Source organism: Betta splendens, chromosome 14 (assembly GCF_900634795.4).
Source record: "Betta splendens chromosome 14, fBetSpl5.4, whole genome shotgun sequence".
Classification (NCBI taxonomy): domain Eukaryota; kingdom Metazoa; phylum Chordata; class Actinopteri; order Anabantiformes; family Osphronemidae; genus Betta; species Betta splendens.
The window spans coordinates 15,622,792-15,649,260 of NC_040894.2; the positions used below are offsets into that span (position 1 = coordinate 15,622,792).

Sequence of the window (26,469 nt, forward strand, 5' to 3'; positions counted from 1 at the left end):
GGTTTAAACCTTTGTGAAGTGCCTTGAGACGACCAATTGGTGTGAAATGGTGCTATACAGTACTGCATAAATAAAATAAACTGTAACACGAACTGTACAAAAGCAGAAACATTTCTTGGACACTGAACAAATACATCACATTTTACCACAGGAGTTTCTGATATTTGTAGTTTGTACTGACTTTTGCTCCACAGCACAAAGCCTGGGATGATGAGAAGAATTCAGCCTGTGTGTAAATGTAAAAGGCAGGTATCAATAATGCAATAAAAATGATCCATTATGACAGGGGTTTTTCTTCCGACTTGCTTAAAACTTAAATTAGCTGTAAAGTTTATGAAACAAAATGTAACACTATACAACATTTAAAATAAAATGTGTGTAATATTATACATTTTTAGATACTTGTGTGGATGTTACTTCGGTATTCTGACATCTCTGATATTCAAAATCAAGGAATGAATTTAATTTCTTCTATTTCACGTATGACTAAAACACTTAGCCATACACAGTTAACACAGGTGTGCCAAGACATTATAGTTTATAGTCTTTTTTTATCATCACGCAAGTATTGTACAGTACATGGTAATGAAACATGTCTGCACTTAACCCATCCCCTGGGGCGAGCAGTGGGCAGCCGCGCATTACCAAAAATACTGAAGACACCTATGAGGGTAAAGCATTTCCTGAAGTTGGCTTTTATTATTATGGACCACAGACATGGGTGGACGTCTGATACAGGCTTCATGGTACAACCAAGGACTAAATTGTGAACAACATTCGACAATTTTTGTAATTTTTAAAAAAAATCTGAGTCATGGAGGCCTAGACTTTGGACATGGCCTCCTGCAGGAATGCAGCCTTCAGGGGTTTTCATTTCATCTGAGAGTAAGTGGCACAGCCAAAGGTACTCTGACATCATGCTCAGGCTGCCTTCCATCTTCCAGTTCATGAGAAACTCGTTGCAGTCATGTTAGTAGAAGTGCTGCTCATTGGGTGTAATACAAAAGTGCAAAAGATTTAAGCTGTGACATAGCAGCTGCTGGTCCAGCAAAGGTCATTTTATCAAGAAGTAAAAAAAAAGGAGCCTCCAGTGGCTCGACTTTTTCAATACAGTGAAATCTCCTTAAAATATACTTTTTGTCCTGTCATTTGACAACAGCAAAATATATTTAAAATATATTTGTCTATTTATATGAATATTTGATAAGAAATTCTTGTTTGAATGGTTGTTATCGATATAAGTAAAACAAACGTGACTAAAAAACTAAATTCATGTGTAGAGAAAAATGTTTTATACTCATTTCTTGCCTTATCACATCTGCACTGATGGCAAAACGAGAAACATAAAAATTTAAATAAACTGTCAATCCAATGTTACAGAAATGTAAGATAGAGAGGGAAAATGTTACCATTAATTTTGAGTCCAAAACCATAAGAGAACTGCAATAATTGGAGCAGACAAAATTCGCACCAATCCTTACCATAAAAGAGGAATCTATATTTATTTATCACTCTGTGTTATAAATGTATTTTATATGTATATCTGTACTTATCTTCCGATTTGTTGATCGAGAGTAAAAAATACAAAACAAACTGGATTTTCGTTTTGTTTCGTCCTCTCTTGGTATGAGCGACAAAAGGAATTCAAGTGTTGTTGTTTTTTCGACACAAGGCACGGAGTTGGAGTTAAAGCTGAAACTGAGAACGAAAAAATAAGTTGTTCTCTCGTTATAGCAGCTTTTAAGTTGGTGGAGAAACCAAACTCTTAAAATTTACTCAGACCGCAATGACCTATAATTTGCTCTGACTCTGAATGAAACGTAAGAGCCCGAATGATAGATGTTGTGTATGCATGTGCTAATGCAGGCAAAGAGAGAATCGGGGTAATGGCGTCACCGTCTGAAGCAGACAGTGATGTGACGTTCCAACGATGGTGCTGAGGAGCCGCTTATTCATAGGCAGATGACTTGGATCAAGTTGTCAATACGCGCTAGTGTTTGTTGTCAGTTGCTGATGTCGCGCTGTCTTTATACAGTATGTCCTTGTGTTTAAGTACTGTGTCGGGTCCGTGTACGTTTTAACGGTTTGATTTCCCCCTCCAGAATAAAAGCTGGGAAGACGAGAAAACAAGTCATTTTAGAACGTGTTTTCACAGCAGAAGTTGATGTAGTCCGTTACACAGTCTGTTATTGCGTTAATGTCCTCCCCATGTGGGTCGCAGAGCTCTGTCCACACAGTGGTGTTAAAACAGTCCCTGAGAGCCTCCTCGCTCTCAGCTGTCCACCTCTTCACTGTGCGGGGCACCACCGGCTGCCTGTGTACAACAGGTTTATACACAGGCAGGAGATGCAGGATGTTGTGGTCAGCTCTGCCCAGCGGTGGGAGGGATGATGCAGCGTAGGCCTCTTTGGTGTTGGCATAGAATAAGTCCAGTGTTTTATTGTCTCTGGTGGGGCAGGTCACATACTGGGTGTATGTAGGCAGAGCAGCTGAAGGAGGTGCATGGTTAAAGTCCCCAGAGATCAGGAAGAGGGCCTGTGGGTGCTGTGTTTGCAGCCTGCTGGTGACTGAGAGCAGGGTCTCAGAAGCTGTGTCAGCGTTAGCGGAGGGTGGGACGTACACAGCAATTATTATAACGTGTGTGAACTCCCGTGGCAGGTAGAATGGCCTCATGCCCACCACTAACAGCTCAATGTCTCTGTTACACAGCTTCATTTTGACAGTGCAATGTCCTGGCATACACCATCTCATGTTCACAAACACAGCCAGACCCCTCCCTTCCTCTTACCGCTGTTCTCCATTCTGTCTGCACTGTACTCCAGCTCGTCCATCTTTTTGGGAAGAGATCTCACGTTTCCCATGATGACGGACGGGAGAGAGAGTCTGAAGCGTCTCGTTTTCTCCCGTCGTATTTTTCCGGCGCGGTGCCCACGTCGGGTCAGGGGTGATCTCGTGTCTGCCCCTGAGGAGAACTGCGGCGCTGCGCAGCGCGATCAGCTGCTCTGCAGTGTAAACAATGCGCGCTCTGGCCCTGACGCACATTGTAGCTTTTAAACAGCGTTCGTACTGCGCCAAACTTAGAAAAACTATATAAAAGCTGTGTACAGGTTGTGTACACTCACACTACTAACAAAACACTAGAGAGATAAACTTAAATAAGTGAAAAAAGTAAATAAATAGAAGTAAGAGGACAGGAGCTGTTGTGGACAGCAGCCAGCTCGACCGGCGCCGGACGAAAAAAAAAAATTATTAGTGACTCTGGTTAAAGTCACTAATCTTAGATCTTAGTGCTGTATTTGATACAATTAATCAAAGAGATGAGACTAGAACATAGAATCAGAAACAGCACTGGGATGGTTTAAATCCTACAGATTCCAGTTTGCTCAAGTTAATGACAAAGTTTTAAGGATTAGCTATGGAGTACCACGGGGTTCTGTGCTTGGTCCAATTCTTTTCAACCTATACATGTCTCCTCTAGGTGAGATTATCAGGAAGCATTCTATAAATTTTCATTGTTATGCAGATGATATTCAGCTATATATGTCTTTGGAAGCAAATGAAACAGATCAACTAGTCAAAATTCAAAGTTGTTTAAAAGACATTAGCGCATAGCCGTGGGAATCAAACGTCACGGTCACTGAATCCATTGTAACAGCGACACTGGCTGACTCGTCCTCGAAGTGGAGTTCAACTTTATGTTTGATCCAAAATCTGACTCTGAAGTCGAATGGGAGGCTGTTGAAGTGGTTACACTTCGATTGGCGCAAGGTACGTCTAACTGGCAGATTCACGTTTAATTTAATTTATATAATACGCAACTTGATTAGCTGCTAACGCTGATACTAATGGTTGCAAATTAGCAGCCTGAATTAATACAACAGAATATTCATAACACGACTACAGCTTGTTTGGGAGCATAGCTTGATAAACTAATATAAACTCATTTTTACATGTTCTTTTATTTCTCGTTCTGCTGCTGTGTGAAAATAATTTTTCTATAATGGGATCTTCAGCTGCAGCTTATATTTTGCCGTATTTGTCTGTAAATAAGTGCCAATGTAGGAACAGTGAATGGCTACAGAGGCATGGTGTGACAGCAACTATTGCTTTCAAGATATTGCATGTGTTTATTACTTTTATTAATAAATTAAAATTGTGATAAATCTTACCTCAAGACGCCTGAACTAGTTGCCAAACCTACTGCCATGTATGGTTGATGATCCAGGACTGGAGCCAGTATGATTGAATGTGTATTAATTACAGAACACATTTAATATACAGTATATCAGACAATTACACATGCATGGAATAAATCAGTATCTCAGAAATTCATAAAAAAAAACTTTAGAACATTTTACTATTTACAGAATAATTAATTACAAACATAGTTTTGTTTCTAAATATATATTGACCTAATATTTTTTTAATTGCTTTTAGTAAGGTGTATGATATATCAAGTGCTAATATATAACTAATAGAAATGTAGTTATTGTTTTTTTTAGTACTATGTCTGTGTGTATCTCAAGTTGTTGCAGGTATTTAGCCTAGAAGTCTTGTCAGCTGGTGCTGGGGACTTCTAGGGCGAAGAGTCCAAGTCATCCCACCTTCCCTGGTCTGGATCAGGGCAGTGTTTCCAGAGGGACAAGGCACCTATGTTGGACTTAGACCACCTGTGAAATGCCTAAATTATTGTTTTTTTTGGCAATACCTCAATAAAAGCTGAAATATTATAAAACATTTGTCTGTTTTCCCTCATTAGGTATATACATACAAAAATAGTTCAGTGAAACAGCAATAGTCAAAGCCAACTTTATTTTTAACCAATGCACCAGCACTATAATGCTGGATAAGTTACCGTCACAGTTCAATTTGCAGACCACAAAATGAACGGGTAGGATTAATAGTTATGTTGAAAGCATAGTTTCTGGAGTGGAACAGGTACAGTCATGAGCAGTTGGCTGAGGAGATGTGAGGATCTTTTTTGTCTTCACGTGTTGGAAGACATCGGAAGCAGTGCAGCTGCTGTACAGATGGAGGATGCAGCTGTTTTCCTTGAAACCACTCTAGAAGGTATAAAGAATAGAATAGCAGATTAATGAAATGACCAGTATTTCCTATGTATCTCACAACCTTTACAGATCTAAACAATAAATAGAGGTAGTTAGATCAGTTTTAATGTTGTTTGGAGCAAACATGTTTTCAACTTAGCTTTTATAGTGCTGGTTTGTTAAATGTTAGCATGACATTAAGACCTCCTTTCTGTCAGGTTGCTCAAATTCTGCTCAGAGGGCCGGTGGGACAGGGATGTTTACAAGGTCCTTCATAGAACAACCTGAGTCCGGCAGGACTTTATTGAAGATGGTCTCCATCACATTTTCCACATAATCTGCTCCAAACCACTAGAGTTACAAATTACCCGTCAACAGACTAAAATATCAAAATAAGTTGACCAACTGCATACAGAGTAAATACATAGACAATAATATAGATCAGATTATGAATACCACAACTACTGAAATGTGAAATGCAAAATCTCTTTCAAATAAAACTGCATATTGGCCAACAAATGATTATACCGCTGTTAAATGTACATACCTTTGCTCCTGAGGTGAGCATTCTTCTACTCTTCTACAAGGTAGGCGCGTGTCAGTTTGAGAAGCAACCTCCTCGCGTTTCGGTAGCTGGCATGCGTCAGCCTGTATAAAAAACATGTCACGTTTACAGCTAAAGTAGCTGACTAGATAAGCAACAACACATGTTAGACTTAGATAGAACTTGCAATAACCCAAATTCACGGGTCTACTCGGGCTACATCATACACACGACAGGCTCGGTAGTAATTAGAAACACAGCTGACTCTCACAACTTACTAGCGCTAGCCGCTAACGCGCTAGCAGCTATAATGTGAGCTGAGTGAATGACCTCAGTACCATATATCACACGATTCGAACCGGACAAATGCTGGAGAGGCTTGGACTCATCCAAATTGCGTGGCAACGCAACGGTTCTAGCAATTAGCATTCCTTACACAGGAGGGAAGCTACATTATAAACAGAGAAACGTCTGGAGTACATACATCAAATAAGTATCAAGCATGTACTTACGTTTGGGGAAGCAGCAAGTGGGCGCTTCTTCAACCTGAGTGACTTCTTCTTTTGTCTTTTAAATGGCGGGTGGCAACCAACTGAAAGGTGCAGTAGCGCCACCTCCTATGGTAGACTGCGCAGTGAGTGACTTCTTCTTTTGTCTGTGACTGGAGTGAGTGACTGAAACAAAATGTTTCAGGTACATTTAGGGGTCCAGGTTTGTCTGGGGGGCGCAAAGCTGGTTCTGTGATTGGTCAGCGCAAATGCAGACGTATCGAGGCCGCCAAATTTAAAACGATGGTTCTTGAACCGGATTGGATAAACTCTCAAAAATGTGAAATAATTAGGGGGCGTACTTCTAACACACCAGGAATGTCTTAATGTGACCCAGGGAGTCAGATAAACATACCAGAATGTCCAAAAAGTGAATTTTGCATGTGCATCTCTCTCTCTCTCTCTCTCTCTCTCTCTCTCTCTCTTTTCTCCACTCTGTCCTCACCTACCGGTATCACCGGACTCAGAGCTATATGTCTGGGATGGGCAGCTGCGGATCCAACCATCCTGCCTGTGCTTTGTTGTTGCTTATTGTTGCTGTGCTTTTCTCTCTCTCTATCCCCTCACCCCAACCGGTCGAGGCAGATGGCCGCCCACATCCAGCCTGGTTCTGCTGGAGGTTTCTTCCTTGTTAGCGAGGTAGTTTTTTCTCTCCACTGTTGCTGTCAAATTAAAGGTTTGCTGTATGTGGGATCTGTTGGGTTTAGTTGTGTAAGGTCTTAAACCTTACTTTGTAAAGTGCCTTGTTGTGATTTGGCGCTATATAAATAAAACTGAATTGAATTTAAATGAATTGAACACACTGCACTAAAGGAAAAGCCAAGGAGAGTAAATGTCAGGCTTCGGCAGAGATTGGACCCACATACACAGCGATGAGACAGCAGACATATGGTAAAATTCAAGGGTTTAATACAGAACTCGGAGTCACAGACAGTCCAGGTAATACACGGGTAAACACAGGATTGAGGCACTGAGGGAGCAGACGTAACCGGTTCCGATAACGGCGTGGGTCAATACCAGAAGGCTCAGATTTCAGTGTTTGAATCAGCAGGCTTAGACAGGTCCGGTAACAGGCAGGGTTCAGCAACAGAAACCAGGACATTACTATACCAGTCAGGATCAGACGAGAATCGGTGGTCAGGAATACAGAACTGGGTCGGAGACGGGATAAGCTGAACGAGATACTGCTGGAACGTGAAGACATTGATTCAACGATCTGGCGGATTACTGCGGTAACAGGTGGTGGTTAAATATCCTGGTAAGTAATGGTAAATGCAAGACAGGTGCGTGTAATGATAACCGGAAGTAATGCTAGCGTTAACAGAATGATACTGGAAACCGGGACTATGACAATAAAACAGGAAGTGAACACAGAAACCTGACAGTAAAAACCTAGCCTAACGTCCCTAGGTTGAGAAGGGTTTATGAAACTTCACACCTGCACTGTAGGTCTTCTGATTATGTTGACATTCCAGAACTGTGCAAACTGTGAATGACTGTACTGAAAAGGTTGAGGATGAAGTCAACAATGTGACAACAGTAACTGAACCAGTGAGCCTTAGGCGCTCCACTAGGGAGAGGCGCCAGCCTCACAAGTTCATGTTTGATGAATTGGGAGAGGCTCTGAATTTGGCAATCAATTTCTTCTTCCCGACCTTGGTTGCTGCACTATTAGACACAGCTCTTCTACCAACTGTACTCCCAGCATAACTCAAATGCATGAAGCGACTCTTGATTTAGAGGGGGAGAGTGTAACCCAGGTGATTATGTAGTTGCCTAGTACCCTACTTTCCCATGCACCCGCAAACGCCTCACAGACACAGCGCACGGCACATCTTTCTCTGCGTGAAGCGAGAGACGTTCTGAGACGTTCCCCATACATTTGAATCATAATGAGTTTGTCCCATTCAAGGCCTACAGCGAGGTGAAGCTAGCGCTGTACCGTTCTGTCCACTGAATGTCCTGGCTGTTTTTTTCCCTTGAACTGATCTACGTGGATATAAGCTGCTGCAATCTATCCAACGGAGGCTGTGCAGGGACTCTTCTTTTGTTTTGTTTTTCTGCACTATCCACTATATTAATAGAATGTTAAGTTAGTGTCTTATTGTGTTAAAATACATGTGCTAATGCAGTACAGATTGTGTGTGTGTGTGTGTGTGTGTGTGTGTGTGTGTGTGTGTGTGTGTGTGTGTGTGTGTGTGTGTGTGTGTGTTTATTGATGATTGGAGGATTTGCCGTAACTAGTCTCTTAAAAGAACTCTTTTTCCTAAAAGAAACTTATAGACCAGGGGTCTCAGACTCACGGCCCGCGGGCCAATTGCGGCCGTTGGCTGTAATGATTCAAATAAGAAGTTATTAAGAGTCAACGACTCTTAATGGCTATAATTATTATTATAATTATAGCCATTAAGAGTATGGTTCAGTCATGGAGATGCACACTTTGGACATGCTGACATACTGCAATACTTACTGCAACAGCCAATTAAAATAAATGCAGATACAAAATGACCATGAGGATAATGGAATTAATGGAATCACATTTGTTTCAAATGTGATTCCATTAATGGTTTGCTCATTGTTTGCCAAAGAAATAACACATTTTAATCTTCATGTTAAAAATACAAATACTTGCTCTTTTATGTTTATGTTATGTCTTTGTGCAATGAGAAAGCACATGTTCTTCTGCCTCTGTTGAACAAAGCAGATAAGCAATTGCTGTCAAGACTTGTTTAAAAAGAGCCACTTGAGCTGCCTAGTCTCCTGCTATTACCACAATGATATAGTAAACCTCACTAGTTGTGCTGATAGAGCCATTAATTAACCCAATCCATGTACTCATCAAGAAACATTTTTGTGTCAACATACTTGTCTGCAACCTAATATGTGGGTTGAAAATCTTCACCTAGCATCTTAAAGCACTGGGGAGCTTTTAATAAATTGGACACTGTGGCAGATGCAAAGACAAGACTCTGTGACACCGGGCAAGATGGTAAATGGACAGATCCTTAGGAAGATTGCTATAAGTGAGTAGTAATCACTAAGACTCACTCCTTAATGAAAAGGGTACCTGACAAAGGACGGTTAAAGATAACTCCTTACTCCCTCCATTTATTTTGCCTTAAACCAATGTGGTGTAAATGATTTTACTGTATCTGTATTTTAAGATTTGTATGTCCTCAATTAACTGTGATGCTTGCTCAGAGTGTGTTTCTTTCAGTTTTGATGTCATTTTATTAGCACCAGCATGCTATTATTGGTTACAAACTTGGGAACTCTTACTATGAGCTATGAGAAGTGTCTTCTAGAGGAAGCAAAGTGACTCAGGACTTTTAAGCTGCACTAACAAAGCCCTTTCAAGAGGGAAATATCAAAACTATGCCGGCCTGATCAGCATACAACAGTGAGGAATGCACAAGCCACACAGACTGACTAAAATTTAAACATAGTTTAATAAAGAAAACAATAACTATAAATATGTATGCACACACAACAGGACTAATAAAAAGGGCAACTAAAAAAACAAAGCATTGAAACAATATTTAATGCAGAGAACAGTAACAGACAGCCCTTGCATGAAACAGACAGGCACAAGCAGCGTGTAACTGCAACTTTAACAAACCAACAGCTAACAATACAAACGGGGGTCTTAAATACACACACAGGTGACACAGGTAAACTGATTACTAACAGGAAATGACATCACAAAACCAAACAAGAGTGTCCCCTGGTGGCGTGAAGTTGCAACAATCATTAAAGAGGCACAGCCTGACTGTTTTCAGAGCTGTCAAAATCAGTTAACAAATTAAAAAGGTATATTACATCAACGTGGTGCCTTTCTTATTGGTGTCCGTGTTTGTGCTGCCAGACTATTTTCTTTTACTACTTAAAGCAACAGTGGTTGCCCAGCAATCGGGAAGTCTAGTCTCTTACAATATACTGTATGTCTTTCTAGTTTAGGCACAAGTGATTAGGCACTGCAGACCTAAGGGAAATACACAGCTGTATTATATAAGCTTGGCCATCTTTCAGGCAATATGCTATTTCAAACGGTCAACTCATCATCCTGGAATTGCATCCTTACTGTAGTTAACTTCTGAGTTTATTACTACAGATATGTAGTGTCAGTCCAGATCAAAGCAATGATTGAGCAAAGACAGAGAAGGTGAAAGGTAGTGCAATTACTGCATATTGAACCTGGCTACGATATGAATTATCTTTTGTATGCATCTTCTGCGGCCATGCCATCATTCATCATATAAATAAGATATTCACTGTACAGTTATAGAATTTAAATATTACAGGCATTTTTACTGCAGTGCACATCACAATTGTGTTTCCCACTAAGTATTTTTATTGCTTTATCGGGAAAAAAAGCATGCCAATCTTTCTACTACCAGATGTCGCAAAGTCGCTTCCACATCTCCAATTCACTGCAGCCTACAATAGCAGCCTGTAGGACACATTTCTGACAATATCATACAAGCATTGCCTGAAACGCATTGTATTCTATAGTTTCTGGTGGACTGTAACCGATACTGATACATGCTAATACATGCAATAGAGCACTGTACGTATTTAATCACAGTGTGAGACCGGATCACACCAATTTCCGGGTCCTAATAACATACTAAACATGTTTACTGATGAACCTGTTTCTTCTCAGTGACATTGTTACTTAGACTTACTCATGAAGAATTCAGGGTAACCCTTTCTAATTAGAAACCCTGCCATTAAATTTAACCTATATGTTAAAAAAAACTTACATATTTATTGAATACGAGTCCACTCCTGTTATTATTATATTCTGTTATTCTGTTTCTTTTGCACTCTCTTTTTATTTCTTTATAAATCTTTATTTTCAACACACAAACCTCAAGACAGATGGCCACCCAACCTGTACCTTCTTTTGCTGGAGCTTTCTTCTATTAAATGGAAATTGTCCCTTCTGCTGTGCACTTTTTCCATGTAGCTGTCATAATTGCTAAAGTACTTTAGGAGCTGTTAAAGATATTAGGAGATAAATTAGTTATTATGTCAATTAGAGGTGTTCCAAAAGGTTAATTCTGAGTGCTCTGTCTTACATATACAGTATGTATAACCCCAGCAACAAAGTGGGCACAGATGTACTGACTGGTGGAGGACAGTTATTGTGTGCATAATGTATGTACCACTTAAGTACCATCCTGCTGCTGAAAACCATGCATCAGGAATACAAGCGAACGTTTTGACACAAGTGACGCCTCATTACACTCACAGACAAGTAATGTAATGACAGACAAGCCATTCAACCAAGTGTGAGATTACAGTTCTACTTGCTCCCTACATTTCCTTCAGTAATATAAATGAATGTGCCTAGAAACATAAACAACTTAAACATTCACTTAAATTATTACTTAGTAATTTCAGACTACCGATACTAGATGGTCAAACTTTCCATGGCAAAGTGAATAATAAAAAAGTTCCATTTCCTGGGATGGGCCACAAGATTAAAGATCCAAAACTATATGAACAATGTTAAGCTACAGCTTTACTAACCTTGTAGTGGGACACTCAACACCTGAGCTGATAAACAGGCTTTCTAAACCCAACTGTAAGTACAGTATTACTGATACTACCAATATCAATAATGTGTAAATAGGGAAATTGTGTTGTTGTATGTCATGACTTTTATTAAGTAGTATGGGATATGTATAACAATGCATATGTGTATTTATATGATATGTATATGTTTTTATGAGTATGTGCACATACCTTAACACTATTATTTATTTTATTATTAATCTCTAAGGGGTAAACCACAGTACAACAGTTGTTTAGTTATGAATGTGTTAGGTACATCCCTGCTTATTTATTTTGCACCGATTGTTTACTTAACAGATTTGATGGTTTCAGCAGCTGGTTGCACCCCCACCCTTCCGCATACACACCCTAAAGCAGAAACTTAACCTGTCCACCAACACAGCAACATCACACATATTTGGGATTAGTTAAATAAACCATTAAATAAACCATAAATCAAGAAGAGTATATATATTTTATATATTATATATTTATATATATTTTATATACCCCTCTTGTTAAAGCAAAGCTGTCCATCACAATATGGCATTCAGCGTAAGATATGCTGATTGTTAAACTGCTGGACAGAACAAAAAAAAAAAAAAAGATCCAATACTATATTACTGTTGGGTGTCAAAACAGGTCCCTGGGGTCCCCTGACTGTGGCATTTGTTGCTGCACTGTCTCAGTATATACACTCACAGCCGGTCACTATAAACTATTAAAAAAGCAGGACACAGGACAACTCCTTGGTGTTTGTCTACTGTATACACACCCTAGAGTCACATAACTGATGAATTGCCTAGGGACCTTTGTATAATAGGGGACTTTAAACAAAGTAGTAGCTTAGCCATTGTAGTGGATTGTGAAGTTTTACCATCTGGCCACCTAGCAGTTATGTATCATCTTGAATCAGGTTGACCTTTGCACATCACACACTCAACAATCAGGGGTCATAATGTTTGAGCTAATTGATGTAAACATGATGACGCCGTGCTGTCCTTTTGTGGGACTTACATTTTAGGTACGCATTTGCACCCGGAATCTAACTATCTAAGAATTCATCAATGACCACATCATTGCTTTTCTCCCCCTAGCTTGAAACAGAGTTTCACTTGTGGTTCATTAGGCAGAGTCACATTTTACTAGTTCTTGCCTTCAAGGGTGCAATTAAATGAAAGAATTAAATGCTTGTTTGGGGAATCCCATAGGGATACATCAGCATGCTCAGAGCAATTGACATGGTCAAGGAATTGTCCACACACATACAGAAGCATCCGTGTTTTCAGTGTGTCCCAAACCGAGACAAAAATAGGACAAAATCCCACCACACTCGCTTGCTCTGACACAAAAACTGACGAAGGACACACTCAGAGGAGCTTCTGGCCACATCCAACCAGTCACTCTGACAATCGAGACGTTGTGTCTGACAAACTGTGTGAGCTTAGCTTAACTGAACTGAACACAAAGCTATGCCAGAGGTATTCACAGAGATATCTCCCTGTGAATCAGTCTCACTAATCTACACATCAGGCCAAAGTGGTCAGGCTCATTTCCAAGTCTTAAATGTTTTTACACAGCACAAAGTAATATCAGTAAATCAAATGCTATAGACCAGAGTAATCTGGCACTTCAATTCCACTTACAACAAATCTATAGTAAATTTTAAAAGGCTAATTTAAAGTGTCACATTTGCTAATAACTGCAGTGTGCCAGCAAGTGTTCAGTCCCAGGAGAATGAATGAGTAGTCAGTCTATTTGCTGGGCTCATTTGGTTCCACAATAGATTCTCAATACTTGTTCATCACACAGTTTAGCCATGCCTAATCAAAATGAACAAAACTTTCAAATGTTTTTGACATGAGACAAAAATTACAAAGTGAATTGTGTTGCAAAGGCAGTTAACAGAATTAACAGTAGACAATGCCCTGTAGGACTGTCATTTCTATAAGACGTTCACACAACTGTGACTCTGAAGACTAACTTTCACAAAACAGAAGATTTTGTTTGTTGATTTACAGCTTAAGGAAACAAGTTACTTTTTCACTTTGTGAACTGCCTACACTATGATCAGGGAGCAAACACACTGAAGATGAATACATTCCTTTGTTTTATAATACTGCAAGCTTGAAACAAATTTGCCAGTCTGATTTTCTTATATTGATGTCAGAAAGAACTTAGGAATTGTGTTTTTGTGTTTCTACTGTATGTCTGTAGGCAGATATGACTGACAGGTGTACGGGGGTAGTGCAGACAGAGTTTAACTACTGGAAGAAATTACACAGCCATGAGGACATAAACAAGAATAGGAATCTTGAATGGTCTGTGATATCCTGAAGCACATCAGTACACTGACGACAAAACCTGTAGGGCTCCAGACTTCAGGCAGTCTATTACTTTAAATAATATGCAAAAAAATATTTTGTTTTCTTTGATTTTTTGATGGATGGATGCAAATGATGTACACTATATTACAAGCCCATATTATTGTGTATAATATTGTACATGTTATTTTTCTTTTCATTTTCGGGCTAATTTGGGCTTAATGTTTCAATTTTAGATATTGTAATTATTTTAAATTTTTCAATAAAATCCACTGTGATAGCATAGAAACTGACAATATATACACATATGTCACTTTCCATTTATTATAAAGATAAATATGTTACAATAATATGCATAATATGTTTTCCAGTTAGAGTAAAAGACTAGGGAATGCAATGTCAATTAATTAAGATATAAGTCCAAGTAGGTCTGTGTGTATGTGTATCCAAAAAAACTATTCATTTAAAATGCATAATGTTAATTGTACAATGCTGAGTGCTGTTTTCTTATGGTGTGCACTTGCTTACCAAAAAATTGTTCTGGGTTACTGCATTAAAGTGCAGAAGCACTGCTTCAGTGTTAGTGTGGATGAAAACAAGGGAAAGGAATGAATCCTATAATATTACTTGACAAACAATTCACAGTCTCCAGTTCTCTCTTGTCTGGCATACAGAAATAGTCAGGGGCAAAAGGCTAAGTGGATAGCTGGGTATAATGGCCTGGTGATCCTATAAATAACAGCTAACACAGTTTTCCTCCCAACTGATCACAGAGCTTTGGCTGACTGATCGTAGAGGTTGGTACAGTGTATGCTGGATGAAGTTGACCTAGGAGCATGCTTGGCTGGCTTTCCCTCCGTATGCTTCTTATGGATGATCTATCAAAGTGGGTGTCTGTATACTTCTACACTTCACTTAAATTGTTCAGCCTAATTGGCTGCTATGAGCAATTTCTACTTTAGTATAGAAGAGGAGGGAAATGATTGACTCTGGACAAAGTTAAGTATAAGTTCACTGTTAAATGACTGACCTTTAAAAGTTTTGTGGCCTTAAAAATATATTGAACATTTTTAGATGTAGGTAGGCATATTTTAAATGAGGGACTTTAAATTAAATCACTCAGTCCCAGTATATTTGGTGAAATAAAAACTTTTTAAAGCTCTGCCTCTGTGATCCTCTATTTTACATATAACAATATTTACTAGATAATGACAATCTTTAACAGCTAACAGAGCAAAACTCCTGTTTTGATAAATTACAGCTTTTTATTTCATTTGTATGGCATCATTTAAAAATATTATAACATGCTTCTGTGTAGCAGGAAGCCATGAATTGAGTGTGTAACAATTCAGCCCTCCTTCCACCAGGTGGTTTGTCATGTTCCTGTGTCTCCCGTTTCCCTGGAATAATGATGAATGAAGGACAGCCTAGTGGCCATTTCTGCATTTGGGTCCAGTCAGTGTAGTGTTGTGACAGAGATGAGTTAAAGCCATGTAGGTTTATCTTTATGGAATATCAAGAGACAATTAAAGGAAAGTTTACAATGTTACAATGTTAAGTATCTGTCATGGTATTTTTATGTCAAAAGACCATCCTAATCTTTTTTACTGCCGTGTCTTTAATACTGCATATGCACTTACAACTGTCAAAAACACGGATATGGCAGACCCACATGCACAGCTTGGAAACAGTCAAGTACGTATGAATCCGATTTAATAGTAGGCTCTTGGTCGGCAGAGGTAGAGGTAAGGAGCAGACTAAGGCGAAGTACAAGGACTAACAGGTTGGCAACAGATCATTTAGGTTTGGCCACAGTACAGACAAGGACATTCACAGGCTCGGCAAAGGAAATCAGGATTCAAGGTAACGCTGGAAAAAACACAATGACAAAACACAATGATCTGACAGAGGATTGAGGTGAGTACTGGTGGTTAAATACACAAATACAGAGGATTAAGTAGAAAGGACAGGCACACAAAGTTTGTTTGGACTGTCAACAACTGTGTGGTGTAATGGACAGTGATTGGCCAGAGACAGGCAGAGGACTATGCCATTGCTTTTCTTATGACACCATAATGGAAAGAAATTCTAAATTAATTCCGATCTGGAGTTTTAAAACTGAAAAAAATTATATATTATATTGTCTGATCTTTTCAACTTTAAATCTCAATAGACATATTATGTTATTATGTACTGTATTACAGTACATATGTGCTGAATCTACACAATCTACTGTAACTGAATCTGAAACAGCAACCAGCTCAAGCATGTAGCTTGTTGTACCACCTTCTGTATCTCAGCCTGGTATGTAAACATGTACAGACTTGGGATGAAAGATCACCATTGACATCATGGCTCAAAATGTACAAAAAAAGCGGAAACCCAGATAGTTTGACAATCTTGAGTCTGACTGCTGCAACTATGTGACTATCCCCAACCCTCTCTTATATACTTTATTCACCTGTGGCCACATGGAGCTGAGTGAGGTAGAAATTGGAGTTTTGAATGCAACCGGCCTCAGTCAGGTGACACACACATCACCACCTACTGTATAGCTATACTATACTCCAATTTAAACAACAGAGCAAGGGCTTCAAGAATTGATAAATATCTATGTCCTATTAGGTCCTATAATGTCTAGGAAAATATATTTAAAAAAGTATTAAAATCGCATGCATTTCTGACTCAACCAATATTTAACTTGATTCAAATACAAGCAAACAAAATGGACGCCACTGCACTGTGTGACTCCTAAAATTACATATTAAAAACTCAGGATACATGTAACATATATGAAGTCTAGCTCAAAACTAGAAAGCTGTTCAGCAACAGCTTAAGCAGAAAATAAGATGTTTATTTTGTTATTTGACACATGGAGGTGTTGAGTTGGTAAATATTCAAGCAAACAGTGAGTTTATGGTGTTAATATTATTATTATATTATTATTATTATTATTATTATTATTATTATTATTATTATTAGTAGTAGTAGTAGTAGTAGTAGTACAAACCCCCATAAAATCAGCTAATGAGCATGTTAAATACTATACATTCTAATAAACACAGACACACATTACACCACATTACAGTAGATCGATAAGAAAGATAAGATAAGAAAAACCTTTAATAGTCCCACGGTGGGAAAATTACTTCACACAATAGCAAGTTTAGAAAGCAGATTTAGAGAATACAGCGACAAAACAGTTTGTGTTGGCACAGTACAATGCAGTACAGTACAGGTACAGTGAGTAGGTCATTGGGAGGGTTATTGCACAGTAATAATTATAAATCTTGTACTGGATTGTGCAAATTTTGCACAAAAAAATTTGTAATAATGCAGAGTTTGCACAAATATTGTACAGAGGAGATTACTAGGTAACCACTGAGTTGAATGTAGTGGGAGGTAGTTAGCCAGTCTGATAGCAGCAGGTAGGAAAGATCTGCGGAATTTCTCGAGCGAGGGTGGATTAATAATAATATAATTAGACTGCTACTGAAGCTGCTCTCCAGAGCAGACAGTGAGTCCTCCAGTGGGTGGGAGTCCTGGTCCAGGATGGATGTCAGTTTAGCCAGGACCCTTCTGCCACCCACCTCCTGTACCATGTGACAAAAGGTTTGGAGGCAGCTGCTGGGGGGGCGTTGAGTGGGTGCTTGGTCAAACCTATTGAAGTGTGAGTTCAGCCTGTGGGTGTGGAGCTTTGAAGCCTGAGATGGTTTTCAGGCTTCTCCATACCTCGCTGATGTTGTTCTGCTTCAGCTGCTCCTCCATCTTCCTCCTGTAGCTGGACTTCGCCCCACGGATATTCCTCCTCAGCTCCTCCCTGTCCCCTGATTTAAATGTTCTCTTCTCTCTTTTAACAGAGCTTTAATATCAGGGGTGACCCACGGCTTGTTGTTGGTGAAACACCGAACCCACCTGGTGGGAACAGTGTTTTCACAGCAGAAGTTGATGTAATCCGTTACACAGTCTGTTATTGCGTTAATGTCCTCCCCATGTGGGTCGCAGAGCTCCGTCCACACAGTGGTGTTAAAACAGTCCCTGAGAGCCTCCTCGCTCTCAGCTGTCCACCTCTTCACTGTGCGGGGCACCACCGGCTGCCTGTGTACAACAGGTTTATACACAGGCAGGAGATGCAGGATGTTGTGGTCAGCTCTGCCCAGCGGTGGGAGGGAGGATGCAGCGTAGGCCTCTTTGGTGTTGGCATAGAGTAAATCCAGGGTTTTATTGTCTCTGGTGGGGCAGGTCACATACTGGGTGTATGTAGGCAGAGCAGCTGAAGGAGGTGCGTGGTTAAAGTCCCCAGAGATCAGGAAGAGGGCCTGTGGGTGATGTGTTTGCAGCCTGCTGGTGACTGAGAGCAGGGTCTCAGAAGCTGTGTCAGCGTTAGCGGAGGGTGGGACGTACACAGCAATTATTATAACGTGTGTGAACTCCTGTGGCAGGTAGAATGGCCTCATGCCACCGCTAACAGCTCAATGTCTCTGTTACACAGTTTTTCCTTAATGGTGCTGTGTCCTGATTTACACCATCTCTTGTCTGGTCTCCGTGAACACTGCTCGTCCTGTACTCCAGCTGGTGCCCTGTGAGCACCTCGAGCTCATCCATTTTATTTGGGAGAGATCTCACGTTTCCTGTGACGACGGACAGGAGAACGGTTCTGAAGCGTCTCTTTTTCTCTCGTTGCAGTCTTCCAGCGTGATGTCCACGTGATGCTAGTGAAGACCCGAGTCTTCACTAGCAGCTCAGTGGGAATCTCGTGTGTGTCCCTGGTGAGAACTGTGGCGCTGTGCAGCACGATCGGCTGGTTCGCACTTAGTAGTAACAGCGTTTCTGAAGCATGTAAAGCACAGATTAATGTATTAAGAGAATGAGTTGTTTAAACAGAGCTGAATGTTTGCAGAAGAAGGTGAAGCAGTTGAATTTCAAATTGAGGAAAGTTGAAAAAGATTTGTTGAAATTAAAATTGAAAGCATGAAACATTATGAAAACATTTAATACACCTGAAAGTAGCTGCAGAGGAAAAGGTTGGAGCTTTGGAGAAAACATGTGCAGGTAATTGCTAAACGGTAAAAAACTTTAACTAGTCATAATAAACCAATTGAAAGCAGAAATACTGCTATTTTTAGCTAAGGATTTGGATTATTTTGAGTGTATATGGACGATCTTTAACTACTTACAATACACCAGTTTATAGCAGAAATATTGCTATATTTAGCTAAAGATTTAGATTGGTGGTCTTTTATTGGTCAGCCAATAAAAATAAATAAAAAAGCTGATAAATTAAATTGGCACATTTATTTTGAAAGGATATGGGAGAAGCATGTGTAAGTAATTGTTAAATTGTAATATAGTCTCATTACTACTCATACAGTAGTATATCAGTTGAAAGCAGAAATATTGTATTTTTAGCTAAAGATCTGGATTGGTGCTTTTATGTTGAAAGGATTTGGAGGAGGGGTGGGCTAAAGGGTATATTAGTCTAATTACTAGTCATAATAAACCATTTGAAGGTAGAAATATTGCTAGTTTTAGCTTAAAATCTGGAGTGGTGCTTTTATTTTAAAAGGATTTGGAGTAGGGGCGTGGGTCTATTTTACACTTAATAGCTTAAGTCTAAAATAGTCTTATTAACTAGTCACAATTACCCATTGAAAAGCAAAAATAGTGCTATTAAAGCTAGAAGGTTTGGATTGGTGGTTTTATTTTGAAAGGATTTAGTGCCTGATTAATTACTAAATTCGAATTCGAACAGTGTAATGAAGTAATCAGTAATATACATAGAGTTGCTACACTGACCATCAGGAGTTTGACCTGTTAGTTAAAGCTGCAACTGCGACGTTGTCATGGAGCCGAAAGGCGGGTAAATCAGGCTCACTCTGCTCTGTGAAAGTAAAGTTTTACCACTGATGAACAGGCTTCTTCCATCTAAACCATAATAGTTATGACAAAAATAACAATGAACAACTGGTGTGAATTTTATGTTCCAGGACTGAACACTCTAGCCACAGTTGCAATTTCAAAATGTGTCTCCGGTGTGTTTTTCCCCAGACGTCTGCCGAAAATTATAATTAGAGTCAGTGGGAGAAATTCAGGTTCTCTGAGCTTTGAGGCCGATAGCGACTAAAGTGTAGATCTGATGGCTTAGCCAGACTTCGCACTCTAGCTGTGACATCACACATTCTAGCTTACCCAATACACTAATGGAAAAGCTGAAAATTTAACAAAAAACACCCCATATTTAAATGCTCACAAGTTGAAAACTATAAAAGATACAAGGACGCAGATAAAGTTGAAAGATGATAGACGTTTTTAAAGTTTTGATGTTGAAATGACGTTTCTATGCCAAAGTATGATGATGACAGACACTGATGAAAAGAGTCGAGTTGAGAAAAAGTTGAATAACGTTAAAAATTGAAAAGCTGAAAACGTGAAAAGTAATAGCCTTGATCCTAACGGTGACGCACGTTTAGAATGTTAATTGACATTTCTACAGTGAAGCGTTGAGAAGAAGATAGCAACAAAAGTATAATAACTAGAAAACTAATTACTCAAGAAATTACGTGGGAGAGAAAACATCAAGCACTCTAGCTCACGCAATACACACTAACGGAAAAGTGGAAAATCGACCAAAAACCACACTATATTTAAGCTGCTATAGATCAGGTATTAGAAAAACATATTAAAGAAGAAGAAAGATATTAAAAAGCTGGACGGAAGATTAATAGTTGAATAGCTGAAGACTGGTTTTGAAGTTTAAGTGTCTGTAGCTTAAAGTATGCTGAAATAGTTAAAGCTGAAATAAGACTAAGCTGAAGAGTATTTGAAAATGGTTTTCCATTCATTTCAATGGGGAAATCTTGATGAATAAAGTTTAATAACTTGAAAAATATGAATATGACAAATGGAAGCACATCAAAATATTCAGCTAAAACGATCAATATTTTTATAATTGAATGGTTTCTGTAGCTGAAAATATGCTGGACTAGTTAGATGCAGAAAAATAAGATCTATACTAATATAATAAACTATAAATGTAATAATTAGCATAACATAGAATTTATTGTGTTTGTAAATATTCATTAAAAAATATATAATGAAAAGGGCAAATGGTCCAAACTTGAAAATTAATAACAGTTCCTCAAATCAGAAAAACACCATTCCTTCACAGTTCTACTACAGAACATATCAAGTATTTAGACAACTTAATAAATCTCTTAAGGGTTATCCTTATTCTGATATACAGTATACTCATTTAATATAGAATATAGAATGCCTTTATTAGTCCCACAGCGGGGAAATTCCCATCATTTAATCAATTAGTTGTGGATATGCAATTTTCAAGAAGAGGCCTAACAAATAGGCCCAGGTCTAAAAAGATATAGATGAAGACAACAACAAGCACTACCGTACCAGCTATGTGTTTGATTTTTTTTTTTTACTTTTTAAAATCTCAAAAATATATTAACCTGAAATACAAACGCTAACAATCTGAATGAGAAGCCAAAGAGTGACAACCAACTGCGGAGATGCAAAGAAGAAATGTTTACATTTAAGTTTAGGTTTTACACCAAGGCCTCATTACCCAGCAGTCCATTACGAGGAGAGAGTTCAAACAAATAAGCTAACCAGGGCTGCAGGAGAACCACAGCATCAGGGATTCCACGAGTCTCTGTTGTAATTACCCAGCCACTTTTCGCACACTGCTATGCCTGATGAATGCCTATTGAATAGTAATACTGAATCTGGGTCAGCACTATTTATTGATAATGCCATTTGTAGTTAAAATTAGAGAGGAGTCTGTGTATTTATCAAGTCCTACACCAGCATGTTCCATTATTACAAGAAAGGAAAGCTGTAGGGATGGACAGCAGGCAACTTCCTAAACAAGCAGGCCAACAAGAGGTGGGAGGCATTGTATGGTGGTGTTTCTTTGTAATTTTATTAACATACCTTGATGACAAGTCAACCATGGAAGCCTGATTAAAACAAATTACACTTAACTTAAATAGGAGGACTGTAAGTTACGCTGTCAGTAAAACTTGACTGTCTCTTTCCATACTGTGGCTGAAGGTTGCGTGTCACTGATCATTATTTAACTCAACAGCCTATTTCTGAAGGGATATAGTGATAATTACAATTTGATTTGAGGGTTAGGAATGTATTACTACACCTATACATTTTTTTCTGGCATATATCCAATGTTTACTGTATAATTCTATTGTTCTGACCAACAAGTTAAACCAATAAACTGTGCATTGTTGCCATTTCATATAGGACACCAATGGCACAATAACAAAACAAACTATTCATGATTCACTGAATATTTTTAATTGTTTTTGAGAATATGCCACAGCAAACCAAGGGGTTGACCAAGCTCTTCAAGGTCGCAAGGTCCATCTTGAAAATGTTGTAGAAAACATCTGCAACCAAATCTATTCCTTCTCCTCTTTCAGCCATTGTGGGGTTTTGAGTATGTTTAGGTCAGCAGAGAAGGCCTTGCCGTCATGTTCGGGCATACAAGATGGCAGATCGAAACCTTGGGTTAAACTACAAACTGAGTAGAAATAGGTCTCTTTAATTAGAAAACAGCCATCAGTAAGAACAAAAGGAACCCAAAAACTCTACTACAGAACTAATAACAAAAATAACAAACCAGGGCACTGTTGGTACTAAGGGAGAGGGAAAGAGAGCTGGGACAGGGAGTAATAAAGTTATGGCATGGAGCTAGAAGCAGTGAGACAGGTGAGATAAACTTAAATGCAGGACTTGACTAAACTCAAACGCAGGACTAAGACACCATGTAATAGATACATACAGTAACACAAGACTCAGACTGGACACTTTTCGTTTAACTGTTTAGCTTCTTTTTAAAATCTGCTTTTGATTGCCTATTATCCGACTGATAGCTAATCTCCTGGTCACCACGAAGATGACAGTTCACAGTTCAGAGACAAGCAGTCAGGTTGACTGGACATAATGACATTGCCTGTAGGTGCCAGAAAGAGTCTGTCTGTCTGTATGTCTCCCTGTTATGGGCTGGCGACCGATCCAGGGTGACTCCTGCCTCTGGTCAGACTGACAGCTGGGACAGGCTCCAGCACCTTGCAACTCCTACGAGAAATACTGAGCGGTGTCTTCAGAGACCACGGTCAAGCCAGCCGCCACTTTATTTAACGATATTTGCTACATTTATGGTGAGTGTGAGTACTGTAACAGCAGTTAGACACAGAGACGTCTGCTACTCAGTCTGCAAGGTAGACATTGATTTGGATAACTATTAGCTAGTTAGGCTTGGCCTACTAGCTTTTATTTTGGAATCCACTGTTTTTTCATCACCTTCGTTTTCACTGAAAGTTACCTCTCATACACACTACTGAAAACGTTTTAGTGGTTTGTATCAAAGGATTTCACTAATATGTATGAGAGCTAACTTGTGTGTGGGAGGATTATTCTGAATTATGTCCCGCACAGCACCTCATACCCAGGTATCCTACTACGGCCTGTCACTGGCACTAAATCAGGGCTATATGTCTCATCAAAATGAAAAATTAATTTTGAACAGACTGCAAACCTGAGCACATTAATTGTACTGTAAGCAGAAGATTAAAATCCTAGATAGATGCAGCTGATTAGACTGTATTCAAGACACATTTCCACATTTTGTTTATGATTGTGGTATATTACAATATGAACACAAGTACAGGGCAGCTGTGGCCAGGAGGTAGACCAGTCATCCATCTACTGTGGAATCAGTGGTTTCATTCCTGGCTCTCTGTTCATGCGTCCTTGGGCACACTGAACCACAATTTGGCCCTGATGAGTCAGGGCAGCTGTGTGGTAGCTCTGCCATCAGTGGATGTGTGTGATCTTGTGTTCATACGTAAATGAGTGTCAGAGCACTCTAATTAACAATAAGACAAGAATAAGATAGAAAGTTGCTGTATAAATGTAGAATGGGAAATTTAACAAAGCAGTGACATCAGCTCACATTTAAATGAGAACAAATCATGGTAAGAAGATTCCTTCGAACCATGATTTTAATGGTATGACTAGAATTTGGAGTTCACAGCATTTAAATATTTACGGTGCATCACTGTAAATTTACTGTAAGTGACCTGATGAATACACAATAAAACAACCCATCTAATTGATGGGATAGTGCTAACTTTATTATTACATTAGTAATAGGCGGTTTATATCTATCCATCTGTTGTGCAACAGAAATATACTAACAATGGTTCCTAATGGTCCTTTTTCTATCACTTTTCATGACAATGGATACATTAGAAAAACATACAAAACTGCAGTGCTTGATACATAAAGTTCTGGTAGTGTGACAGGATAAATTATGGTTTCTAGTGATTTAAATACTGCAACAGAAGAACAGCTGTTCCTTCATGGCAACTGGCAGTAACACCTATTATAAACATTACTAAATTCTTGATCTGTTTTTAATATGCCAAAGTGTTGCTTTTTAAAGGTGAACAATTTCATCTTCTCTAGTCACTGTAAGTGAAATCTACCATTTATCTGACAACCACAGCCCACATATCCTAGGGCACCCCTATTACAGTGAAGAATTTATTATGTTACGGTAGCAAGTTACACCAGATGCCTCAGGGTTCTTGGTTCCACTCTTAAAGAATAAGCTGTTGTTCTGACCACTGAGACTGCAGACAGGGATCGTCTAGATGGATAAAGTGTGCTGTCAACTGATAATGTGCACCAGAATGAGACAGAAAAAGACAACAAACTGTCTATATATAGAAATATATATAGATATCCAGTATATATATAGTATATATATAGTATATATATATAGGCCAGGAAGCTTGAGGGTTCTGCGCAGTATCCTTGCTGTTCCTAGGACTGCACTTTTCTGGACTGAGATTTCGGATGTTTTTCCAGGGATCTGTCGTAGCCACTCCTCCAGTTTGGGGGTCACAGCCCCTAGTGCTCCGATCACCACAGGCACCACTGTGGCCTTCACCTTCCAAGCCTTCTCCAGTTCTTCTCTGAGCCCTTGGTATTTCTCTAGTTTCTCATGTTCCTTTTTCCTGATGTTGCCATCGCTTGGTATTGCCACATCCACCACTACGGCTTTCCTCTGCTCTTTATCCACCACCACGATGTCTGGTTGGTTCGCCATTACCATTCTGTCAGTCTGGATCTGGAAGTCCCACAGGATCTTGGCTCGCTCGTTCTCTACCACCTTGGGAGGTGTTTCCCACTTTGACCTTGGGGTTTCCAGTCCATACTCCGCGCAGATGTTCCTGTATACTATGCCAGCCACTTGGTTATGGCGTTCCATGTATGCTTTGCCTGCCAGCATCTTACACCCTGCAGTTATGTGCTGGACCGTCTCTGGGGCCTCTTTGCACAGTCTACACCTTGGGTCTTGTCTGGTGTGGTAGATCTGGGCCTCTATGGCTCTGGTGCTCAGGGCCTGCTCCTGTGCAGCCAGGATGAGTGCCTCTGTGCTGTCCTTCAGCCCAGCCCTTTCAAGCCATTGGTAGGATTTGTTGAGATCAGCCACTTCAGTTATGTTCCGGTGGTACATCCCGTGCAAGGGCTTGTCCTCCCATGATGGTCCCTCTTCCAGCATCTCATCCTCTGTTCTCCACTGCCTGAGACATTCACTCAGCACGTCATCTGTCGGGGCCTTATCCTTGATGTACTTATGGATCTTGGATGTTTCATCCTGGATAGTGTCTCTCACGCTCACTAGTCCTCGGCCATCTTCCTTGCAGCTAGCGTACAGTCTCAGGGTGCCTGATTTAGGGTGGAACCCTCCATGCATGGTGAGGAGCTTTCGTGTCTTAACATCTGTGGTCTGTATCTCTTCCTTTGGCCACCTTATTATTCCCGCAGGGTATCTGATCACCGGCAGGGCGTAGCTGTTTATTGCCTGGGATTTGTTCTTGCCATTGAGCTGGCTTCTTAGGACTTGCCTTACTCGTTGGAGGTATTTGGCTGTTGCCGCATTCCTTGTTGCCTGTTCAAGGTTGCCGTTTGTCTGTGGTATTCCAAGGTACTTGTAATTGTCCGCTATTGTTCCTTCTGGGAGTGAGACCCCTTCTGTGTGGATTACCTTGCCTCTCTTTGTCACCATCCTCCCACATTTCTCGAGCCCGAATGACATCCCGATGTCCGAGCTGTAGATCCTGGTGGTGTGGATCAGTGAGTCGATGTCTCGCTCATTCTTAGCGTACAGCTTGATGTCATCAATGTAGAGGAGGTGACTTATGGTGGCCCCGTTCCGGAGTCGGTATCCATAGCCAGTCTTGTTTATTATTTGGCTGAGGGGGTTCAGACCTATGCAGAACAGCAGTGGGGACAGTGCATCTCCTTGGTATATGCCACATTTGATGGATACTTGGGCAAGTGGCTTCCCATTGGCTTCAAGTGTGGTTTTCCACAACCTCATCGAGTTTGCAATGAAGGCC

The 26,469-nt window shown here is 39.8% G+C and overlaps 1 protein-coding gene and 1 long non-coding RNA gene across 15 annotated transcripts in view; both read right to left on the minus strand.

The window, feature by feature from the left end:
• ntm (neurotrimin) overlaps positions 1–26,469 on the minus strand; it is a 337,950-nt gene that overhangs the window by 26,218 nt on the left and 285,263 nt on the right. For 7 of the 14 annotated variants that reach the window (XM_055514684.1, XM_029174745.3, XM_029174747.3 and 4 more), the window contains one exon: positions 182–226. The exons of the other annotated variants lie outside the window; for them this stretch is intronic. In XM_055514684.1, coding sequence (XP_055370659.1) covers positions 182–226 — 45 coding nt within the window. The remainder of the gene's footprint in view (positions 1–181; positions 227–26,469) is intronic. 14 annotated transcript variants of the gene reach the window in all.
• LOC129605136 (uncharacterized) lies at positions 4,794–8,457 on the minus strand. The gene is made up of 2 exons (XR_008696687.1): positions 5,596–8,457; positions 4,794–5,063 (listed from the first exon to the last, which is right to left on the minus strand). It is a non-coding gene; the product is annotated as an uncharacterized LOC129605136 (long non-coding RNA).